This window comes from Tupaia chinensis, unplaced genomic scaffold (assembly GCF_000334495.1).
Source record: "Tupaia chinensis unplaced genomic scaffold, TupChi_1.0 Scaffold000366_1, whole genome shotgun sequence".
Taxonomy (NCBI): Eukaryota; Metazoa; Chordata; class Mammalia; order Scandentia; family Tupaiidae; genus Tupaia; species Tupaia belangeri.
This window is the reverse complement of record NW_006159863.1, coordinates 537,370-548,504: the sequence shown is the minus strand read 5'-3', so window position 1 is coordinate 548,504 and position 11,135 is coordinate 537,370. Positions and strand designations below refer to the sequence as shown.

The window sequence follows — 11,135 nt, the reverse complement described above, 5'->3', positions numbered from 1 at the left end:
AGGAGAGGGGCCCGGGCCGAGCCGGCTCCGGCGCCCGGCGCCGCGGGGGCGTAGGTGGGAGGACAATGCACCGAGGGCTCCCGCGCCGCCCGGCTGCCGGGCCGCCCGAGACGCGCGCGAGCTGCCTCCCCTGGCCCGGCTCATTTCAGCATTGGGCCGACCTTTTCTGTCCCTGCCTAAAAGTTGTCCCCTCCAGCCCATCAGTTTGCAAAGTCTTTCTGCTCCCTGTTCTTCTAGGGTGCGTTTGCTGTGGGGGTGGGGGCTGCTGGGTCATGAATACCCTCTGAAATAAAGGCGCTGTTAATATCAAGCAACGTGAAGGAGTCTTGTGTCATTTCAAGAAATGTAAACAGCTTCCTGGACGCTTTTTCTTAGGGGTCTTAGAAGGAGATGCCTTTCCGGTAAAAGAAAGAGGGTTCCCTCCCCCCTTTTTTCTAGCTAAAGAATAAAAGCAAACGCTATTAATTTAGGTAGAGGCATAGACTACCTTTTAAAAATATCTACCCCGTAAAAGAAGTCCAGTTTTTTTTTTTTTTTTTTGCCCAGCGTAAAATGAAAAATTTAATTCTGGGTCCCCTCTGAATTTAGGTAGATGCAGCCGCAGAGCAGAGACTCCCATGGAAAAGTATTCAAAACAAAATCTCATTTCAGAAAAGTAGTTTTGATGCACCTGCAATGTTTATTGGGATAGGGTTCCTTTGCAAAGCCAGTACCATAGGAGCAAGGAAACAAAAGACCTCGCTGACCCTGGGGATGTTGCCTCCCTCTTCATCCTTTAGCTCTTGGAGTGCTGGTCACCTTGCTTTGCATTGTAGGCTGGAAAGGGGTAGGTAAAGACCAAGTTCTGTTATTACACACGATTTTAGCCATAAGGCTGAAAAGCAGTAGTGTTAATAAGAAGCAGTTACTCCTGGAGATAACACTTGCCATCTTTTAAGCAAATCAAGACTATATTTTTTTCTCCAGGGGAAAAATAATGCACCTACTTGAACTACCAAACCACAACATCAAGATAAAAAGATTCAGAGTTAGGGAGCATCAGAAACGAGTGTAAAAGCTTGACTGAGTGGACTTGGAAGGACAGAGCTGAAGATAAAACCAGGAAAGCGCTTCTCTTAATCCGTTGTGTTATGTTTAGTGAAGTAACCTGCTCTCCCACCCCATAAATGCTTTGAAACTATTAGGAAAACATGTAGATGATTGATAAAATCTGCCTTTTGACCCTCTTTCCTCCTACTTCTTTTTTTCCTCATCCACTACTAAAATCTATCTCCATCTCTCTCCTAAAATCTGTAAGAGGGCCCCATTAATAAAAGAAGAAGAAAGGACCCTAGGCTCTTAGCCACTTTCATTCCTTTCCTTTTAGCGCCTGTATTCTTTTGAGCTTTATTTTGTGCTTTGAACATTTCGGGTGGATTTTTCTTGAGAGTTTCATGATTGAGATACTTAAAGTAGAGGAGGTTGAGCAGAATTTAGTAGCAAAGCACACATTCTTTTTTTGTATGGTACAATGTGAAAGCGTTATCATTGGGGAGAGGAGTTTTTTTGCTTACAATGAATTGTCTGTTCTCCACTTGACCGAAAAGGAAAATATCTACCCTACTTATATTTCATATTAACTTGTTAGTAAAAGCCTTAAGATTTTATACTCAAAACTTCTAATCATATTAGTTTGTTGATGTTAGGTTCATATTGACTTCATTTACTTTAGGAGACAGACAGTAAGAAATAATTCTTACCACATCTTCTTTCCCTTCTTTTACAAGGGAGTTCCTTGCTGGGTTCATGTTTCGTTCTGTATTTTTAATCTCCCTAAACTCTAGAATTATGCCTTTTTAAAGCCACAGCTGTGCACAAACAGAGCAATATGGCAAATAAAAACAATGGCTTCAGAAATACAACTGGATAAATTCTTTGGTATAGATTGAGGGAAATATATATAGCAGGGTCTTGAGGAAAGAAATGAGGTGATTTTCAGTAGTGCTTTTTCAATAGGCTAGGAATAAATGTTTGAAAAGTGATAATTGTTCACTGGCTAGAAAAGAGTTGTAACTATTGTGTAAAAAAATGAATTTCCGCTTTTTGCTTTCCAATTCATCATGCTAAGAACTATGACAATTTGATGGATCTGAGCAATGCATTGTGAACAAAAGTTTTGTGTGTGTGTGTGTGAACAAAGTTTAAGATGAATATAGATAGGCTCCTGGGCTTAAAAAAAAAAGTCCCCAAATCTTATCTTATTGAAATAATTCATATCCCAGTCCCCAGATTTATCTCACTGAAATAATTCTATAGTCAACGAGTACAAACCATACAGCCTACAACCTTGATAAGAGGAGAAAAGCAGGAGCTTGATAATAGACAATTTGTTTTTTTTTCAGAGTGAGATTTTTGCTATAGGGCATGTGCGCTTGCCAGACTCCAAGAGAGACAGAGAGAGGGAAAGTGAGATATCACCCCCCAGGGGGAATGGCCACACTACAATCCCTTCTCCATCATCCTCTCAGGTTTTTGGATGCTTAGGCACAACACCCCACTTGAGTTTCAAGCTGCCGGGTCTGTTGACTTGAACCTTGGTTGGCCATGTGGGAGTCCAATGCTTTAACTTTATACTGTTTTTTTTATGAACAAATTTTAATTGGAAAGGAAAGCTGGGCTGGAATTTTAGCCTGACTTTTCTTGGTCTGGAATCTATCCAGTTTTTATTTTCCAGTTCTATATTCAGATTGATTTTTAAAGATTTTCTGCTTTCTTTAGTTTTAGTAATTAAGAATTTGTAAATTGGACTCAATTTTAATTCCTACTGCTCATTTTAATTTTGCACCTAAATGTATTGGTTTTTTCTTGTATACTTTTTTTAAGCCTTATCACTCAGTACACTGAAAGATTACATTATTTGTTGTAATCAGTAGCTGACAAGACTGAATTTAAAAATTAAGAAGAGAAAGTAGAGATTTAAAAAATAAGAGTGATGGGGCCAGCCAGTGGTGTGGTAGTGAAGGTGGCTGGATCCTGGACCTGGTGGCTTGAGAAACACGCTGAGTTCATGTGTGGGTGTGCCCAAAATCCTGCGAGAGAATGAAAGAGAAGGGACTGTGGCGTGTCCATCTCCCCAGGAGAGAGCATTTCTCACTTTCTCTCTTAGCCAGCATGTGCCGTATAGCAAAACTAAAACAACAACAACAAAAACGAACAAACAAAAAAAGATGAAGTCGGAAAGGTCAGAAAAGATACTCTGAGATTAGTAAAAATCTAGCTTCTGAATTAAACATGAAGCTATGTAAACTTTCTTTTAGCAACTAGGAGGCAATATTTTGAAAATGAATTAAAAAAATACATATATATGGACATCAAAAGGCCAAAAGACCATATGGGCTTTAGGAAAAGGAAAGTAACACTCCCTGAAGGAATGAGTATACTTTGAGTGTGTATTTTGTCTCTCTAACATAATAATTTCCTTGAGAGAAGAAGCTGTGTTACTTAGAGGAGGTAATCATTGCTAATCCTTGCAATGCATTCTTGAAAAATGTGTCTGAAAGAGGACAAAGAAATTCCTGTTGTAGCCATTACACATCCTGCATGTATTTTGAGGCAACCTTTAGGTGGTATTTTGAATTGGAAATGCAAAATGTTACCTGCTTTTATAGGATGCCAGGAAAATTAAATCTAAACGGAGCATGGTAAAATGGATCCCTTTCTGTAGATAAAGTATAAATTGGAATAGAATTGCTGAACATAATCTTCCATTGCAGGACCCTTTGACAAGCCCTTAGGGCCCACTTTACTCATCATTTCTTCTGAGAGTCACCCTGTTTTCTCTTCAGTTGCCACCTCCTGCTTGTTTCCTCTGAGTTCTTTGGGTTTGCCTTTGTAGCCACCCTGCGATGACAAGTCTTCCATGGTGGCATGCCCTCCTTTGTTATTGTCTTTTAGGACAAATTCCTAGCTGATTTTAATTTAAGGGCTTTTATTTTTTTATCTAAAGAAAACTGATAAATAATAATTGAGCTATATATGTATATATATCAGATTCATGGTGTTATACATTCATAGAAGTAGAAATATATAGGTATAAAAGAATCCAGCCTTTTTTGTTTTCCAGTAGAGTGTTAACTAGTTAACTTAATCTGAAATCAGCTTTTCTTCTTTATTTATTTAATTTTTTTGGAGAGGTTTTTGCTATAGGGCATGTGCGCTTGCCAGAGAGACAGAGAGATAGAAAGCGAGAAATCACCCCCCCAGGGGGGATGGCCACGCGGCAATCCCTTCTCCTCCATTCTCCTCTCGAGAACTTGGGCATGCATGCACACACGCCCAGCGTGAGTTTAAGCCACTGGGTCTGGGATTCGAACCTTGGTCGACTACGTGGGAGTCCAGCGACATAACCATTACGCTAACTGCTGGTCCCTGAAATCAGCTTTTCAAATACCGTCTTTGATATTGCTCTGTGGAGAAGAGACTATGACTCTTTTTCCCTCAGGTAGGACATGAATAACTGTTCCTATAGCACTCACTTTTGGTTGGGCCCTAACTCCTGAAGCTCTCGTTCCAGTTGTGTTAACTCAGGAGGTTCCTTTATTCAATTGAAGTACCATGGGTTTCTGTAGTAGAAAACGTGGTAATATTGGGGCCGGCAGATGATGTGGTGGTTAAGGGCGCTGGACTCCCACATGGTCGACAGCGGTTCAAGACCCAAACCTGGTGGCTTACTTTCTCACTTTTCTTCTCTCTCATTCTGTCCCTTTCTGGTCAAATTAAAGTAAATTAATCAATCAATCAATTAGTTAAAGCCAAATAAGATAAGTTTTTTAAAAAAACATGGTAATATCAATAAGAATGCAGAAAACAGTTATTAACCTTTATTTACAGTGTTTTGGCAGAATCTCTGGTCCAGAACCTTCTTTTTGTCCTGCAAGTCTGAGACATCAACCTACGACTTTTCCATGGATGACCCTACCTTAGGAAAAAATGACACACTCACATGATCCTAATAGGAGCAGATATTTCTTTTTTTTTAATATTTTAAAAAAAATTTTGCCAGAGGGTGCATACATTCCCCAAAGAGAGACAGATACAGGAGGAAAGTGAGAAAACATCCCCTGTGAGGAATAGTCACTCCTCAATCCTTTCTCCCTCCTTTGGGGATCTTGGACGTGCATGCACACACCTGGTGTGTTTCTTAAGTCTCTGGACTGGGATTTGAACTGTGTGGTCAGCCATGTGGGATCCAGCTGCCTTTTCTACCATGCCAAGGGGTGGCCCCAGATATTTATGTTATTGAAAACCAATTGAGGGGGCCAGCAGGTGGCATCATGGTAAGGGTGCTGGGCTCCTACTGTGGCCAACTACAGTTGGAGTCCCAGACCTGGTGGCTTGCTTTCTCACTTTCTCACTTTCCTTCTCTATCTGTCTCTCATTCTGTCCCTCTCTGTTCAAAATAAATAAAGTTAACTAAAATAATTCTTTTTTTTTTAAAAAAAGAAAAGCAATTAGGAATGTGTATCAAAAAATTTTAAATGTGCATACCATTTGATTCAGTTGATGGATGATTAGATTTTTTGTTTCAGTGTGGAAAATATATACCTGTATTTTATTTATTTTTAAAAAATTATTTAATTTATTAATCATCATCATTATTATTATTAATTTAATTTTGCCATAGAGCACATATGCTCACTAGAGAGAGAAAGACAGGAAATTGAGAAAGTAAGCCACCAGATCCACGACCCAAACTGTGATTGGCCATGTGGGAGTCCAGCGCTTAAACCAGCCACACCATCTGCTGGCCCCACATACCAGTTTTATAAACTTGAACTTTTAGTTATTTCATTGTTACCGTTTTGCCATGTCAGTAAATGCAGATTTACCTTCATCATTTTATAACTATGTAATGTTCCCTTATGAGATTGTACCATAATTTGTTTAACTAGTTGTTTATTGGTGGAACTTAAGGTTTTCAGTTTTTTTTATTGTTACAAATAATGTTACACTAATATTTTGGTTATGTCCTATGTATATTTGAGTGTTTATTTTCTTAGAATAAATTATAGAATAGATCTGGATCAAATTGTGTACATTCTTAAGGACTTTTTATATAAGTGACTATTTTCAAGTTGGACCAACTAGTGTATACTCCCATTAATAGTATTTGAAAATGTGAAAATGTTGAAAATGTTTGTTTACACATACGCTATTTTTTTTAAAGAATTATTTATTTAATTCATTTGTTATTATTATTATTTTTTATTTTGGAAGAGGTTTTTGCTATAGGGCACGTGTGCTCACCAGAAAGACAGAGAGAGACAGAGAGAGAGAAAGCGAGAAATCACCCCCCCCCCACGCGGGCGGGGGGGGGATGACCATGCTGCAATCCCTTCTCCTCCATTCTCCTCTCAGAATCTTGGGCACGTGTGCACATGCGCCCGGTGTGAGTTTTAAGCGGCTGGGTCTGGGATGCGAACCGCAGTCGACTACATGAGAGTCCAGCGACATAGCCATTACGCTAACTGCTAGTTCCTATTATTTTTTTGAAATTTGACCTGAGAGAGAGAGAAAGGGAAAGCGAGCAAGCAAGCTGCCAGATTCAGGACTCAAATTGCTGTCAGCCATGTGGGAGTCCAGTGCTTTGACCACTTGGCCACCTGCCGGCCCCACACATACCCTCTTTTCTATTGTGTGTCTTTGTTTTTTGTTTTTGTTTCAGCTTTTGTCATGGGGTATATATGCTTGCCAGAGAGAGACAGAGAAAGGGAAAGTGAGAAATCACCTGCTAGGGCCAAGCCACAGTCTTTCTCCATTCTCCTCTTGGGATTCTGGGCATGCAGGCGCATACACCTAGCATAATTTTCAACTGCCTGGTCTGGGACTCGAACCTCATTGAGCCATGTGAGAGTACAGCATCCTAACCATTACACTACCTTTTAGCCTCTCTTCCCCAAGTATTGTATGGTAGTCTTTGAACTATAAATTTGAAATCCATAATTGCTTGAAAAATAGGTTAGCTAAATTAAATTTTTGTAATTCTTAATATTATGATAGACATAGTCAATAGGGAGCAATGTACTCTTTAACTTTTTTCAGTTGTAAGCAAATGAACTTGCTGCATAAGCAGCAATCTACAAAGACTGAGTCTACATGGGTGTTTTAATACCATAATCAAATAAAGCTTTCAACAGTTGTTTGACACATACTTAATCATATGTACAATTGTTACTGCACTGTACAGTAATTAAGCTTAAATATGTTTTCAACTATGTTTAATATCAGTTTTGTATAGACAGACCTCAACATTTCTGGGCCAACCCAAAGGTGGAAAAAAAATTCAGCAGGCGAAGAAGCTGGCACAGAAATCTCTGATGTGGAGATTTGGGCTTTTTGTGCAGGGATTGCTCATGACCTCAGTGTTCCTAATTTTAGAAACCACTGACTTTCCTTTTCCCTGCTGCCATTCATTTTTTTTTTTTTTTTTGAGAGGTTTTTGCTATAAGGCGCATGCGCTCGCCAGAAAGACAGAGAGACAGAAAGTTAGAAATCACCCCTCAGGGGGGATGGCCACACCACTATCCCTTCTCCATTCTCCTTTTGGGATCTTGGGCACACACGTGCATGCGCCTGGCATGAGTTTAAGCCACCAGGTCCAGGACTCGAACCGCTGTTGACTACATGGCAGTCCAGCGACATAGCTATTATGCTATCTGCTGGTCCTCTCTGCTGCCATTCAAATTCATCTATTAGAGGGAGAAATTGGGAAGATCAGCTAATTGATCTCAGTTCTATGAGAGGACTTAAGGTTTGTGGAAAAATTTAATTATAGTATGAGTGTATTTACTTACAATTTGTCAGAGGGTACGTACACTTCTGGAGAGAGAGAGAGAGAAGGAAAGTAAGAAAGCCACCCCTATAGGGAACAGTTACGCCACAATCCTTTCTCCATTTCTTCCTTCTTTGAGCACATATTCACATACAGTAAGCATGTTTTTCAAGCTGCCTGGTCTGGGACTTGAACTGCATGGGACTTCAAGTTGGCCATCTGGATCTAGATACCTTAGCCATGCCATTGGCTGACTCATATTAGGTTATTTGGTGCAAAAATGTTTGAAATCCATGCATGGTTTTTTCATAATTTGTATTTTCCAGAAACTTTGAAAACACTTAGTACTTTCTCCATATAGTTTTGTGCCATGTAGCTGAAGCTTAGGAGGCAGAGGTCACAGTCATTGGTAGTTAATGCACGGACAGTTTCTTTCCTTTTATAGGCTAAACTTGATTCTAGATCTTGAGTTCTAAGCTTGTGACAAATGAAGAATTGCCATTATAGACAAGTCAAACCATGTGTTACATAAGTAACTAAGGGAGAACATTAAATTCGCCTTTAAGTGCCCCTTGATTGTTTTAGTGTATCTTTAGCATAAATGATAAAATAGAAAAACTGTATCATTTTGTAGTACCCATGTATTTTTATCTATTAGTTCAGTGGGGTGTCTCTCATCAAAGATTTTAATAATAAGTCTGTAATGTTGTGAAAGCAAGTGACTGATTTCTCTCATTTTTCTTAAATAATACTTTTCAGATATTTTAGTCAAAGGAAGAAAAACTCATCTCCTAAGATGGAATCTGTGGTTTGGGAATGTGGTTGATCAACTTGATATATTGGCCAAATGTGCCCTGTGTAATAAAATGAAAAGAAGAGACAAGATGATGTCATTTTCCCATATTGTGAAACCAAAAACAAATGCCTTTTGTGAGACCAAGCTAACAAACCTCTGACAGTGCAAAGAGTATTTAACTGTTTGAAGAACTTCACAGTAAGATACAGAAGAAGTAGTACTCTCAAGCCAAGGCCTGCCTGTGTGTAAAGATCTGAAATACGTGTTGAGTAGGCCTGGGCATCCGAATGTTACTGAGATCCAAGAAGGATGGCTAAGAGTTGGATCGTCTTCTGTCTTTGGCTCTTGACTCTGTTTGTAGGACATACAGGTGGGCACAGTTTGTTTTCTTGTGAACCTATTACCTTGAGGATGTGCCAAGATTTGCCTTATAATACTACCTTCATGCCTAATCTTCTGAATCATTATGACCAACAGACAGCAGCTTTAGCAATGGAGGTAAGACTTGATCCATTCTTTGCCACATCTTAGAAAATAACTCTTCTATTGCTCTTAACAAATGTAATGAATGTGTTTGATAACGAACAAGAAAGAATTGCTTTTGGTAACTATCTTATATATAAAAAATTTCAATATTTTTTTGTTTAAATTTTAAATAGATTGAAGATTTTATGCTTGGAGAATATTGACTTACTCTTTTAGACATACTTTTTATAAAGGAATGTGAAACACTGGAACATGGGAGATAATTACCCATTTGGAAATTGTAAATTATCGGAGTTATAATTACATCTCTTCTGTTATTTGGCTAATAAAAAAATGTAGTAGAATATAATGATATTATTCCAGTTCAGTTATTAAGTATTAAATATGTGTTTTTTAAAAAATGAATTCTTTTATTCAGCTTTTAGGTATATAGTATTTGAATTTTCTTAAATACTTGTAATGATTTCCTGGCCTTACTATGTTCAAATCAATGTAAGAATAACTTCTAAGCAATTGGAGCCGGCAGGTGGCATGGTGGTTGGGATACCGGACTCTGACATGGCTAACCATGGTTCAAGTCCCAGATCTAGTGGCTTGCTTTCTCACTTTCTCTGTCTCTTTCTGGTCAAATGGAATAACAATAATAAACAAATAAAATTAAATAATTCTTTTTTTAAAATTTTTTTCTGGAGAGGTGTTTGCTATAGGGCATGTGCGCTCGCTAGACAGCCAGAGACAGAGAGACAGAAAGTGAGAAATACCCCCCAGGGGGAATAACCACGCCACAATCCTTTCTCCTCCCTTCTTTTCTCGGGGTCTTGGGCACGCATACACACGCGCCCACCGTGAGTTTAAGCCACTGGGTCTGGGACTTGAACCGTGGTCGACTACATGGGAGTCCAGTGACATAGCCATTACGCTAACTGCTGGTCCCCAGATTGAATAATTGTTAAAAAAAAAAAACAAAAAAACAACTTATAAGCAAGGAAAAAGTTTCGTTGTGAATGATCTGTTTTTTCCTTCTCAGAATTATTTGAAATGTATTGCTTTATTTGAATTTTTCTTTTTTAGAATTATTTTATTTAACTTTGTTAATTATTATGATTTTTTTTCTTTTTTTCAATTTGACCAGAGAGAGACAGAGAGAGGGAGAGAGAGTGACAAAGCAAGCTGCCAGGTCTGGAACTCAAACCTTGATCAACCATGTGGGAGTCCCATGCCTTTAACCACTATGCCACCTGCTAGCCCCACTTTATTTGAATTTTTCTAATGGAATTCTTCAGGAACTTCTTAATGATTTTACTACAGAAGTGACAGATTAACGAATATAGTTAGTAATAGGTTTAAATAAGTATGGATATATGTCTATAATGGTCTTAGAACTGAAGGCAAGGATAAATAGGGGTCTTCAAAAGTTCATGGGAAATGCATAGCATGAAAAAACTATGCATGAATTTCAATTTTTTTTTTTTTTTTGCGTTGAAATAAGCACTAATTCCGTTTTCCATTGACTGTTTGATGTACTTTTATATTTACCAGATAAGAACTGGGAGGCAGTGTACAGTGGCAGTAAGGAGCATAGGCTTCCAAGGTGCACAAACCTGGGTTTGAATTTTAGTTCCACTAGATGTATTACTTTGGATAAGTTATATGAACTTCCTCACCATAGTTTCTTTGCTTGTAAAATAGAACTAATAGTTATTGCATAGGCTTTTGTAATGTACAAAATGTAAATATATGTATAAAGTATTCGACATATAGTAAGTACTCTATAAGTGATAGTTTTTACCATTTATCGATATTCTCTTATTAATGTGCCAACATAATATAATTTAGAGAATTGTTTTTTAAGATTTACTTTATTTAATTTTATTTATTCATTAATTTATTTTATTTATTTATTTATTTATTTATTGGAGAGATTTTCACTGTAGGGCGCGTGCGCTCGCCAGACAGACAGAGAGAGAGACAGAGAGACAGAAAGCGAGAAATCACCCCCCAGGGGGGATGGTCATGCCGCAATCCCTTCTCCTCCATTCTCCT

The 11,135-nt window shown here is 38.3% G+C and overlaps 2 protein-coding genes across 2 annotated transcripts in view; one reads left to right on the top strand and one right to left on the bottom strand.

Annotated features, from left to right (window-relative positions):
* FBXO16 (F-box protein 16) overlaps window positions 1-11,135 on the bottom strand; it is a 137,637-nt gene that overhangs the window by 85,435 nt on the left and 41,067 nt on the right. The window lies entirely within an intron of this gene.
* FZD3 (frizzled class receptor 3) overlaps window positions 8,574-11,135 on the top strand; it is an 80,787-nt gene continuing 78,225 nt past the window's right edge. Inside the window, exon 1 of the mRNA XM_006153209.3 lies at window positions 8,574-9,104. Coding sequence (XP_006153271.1) covers window positions 8,916-9,104 — 189 coding nt within the window. The 5' untranslated portion in view covers window positions 8,574-8,915. The remainder of the gene's footprint in view (window positions 9,105-11,135) is intronic.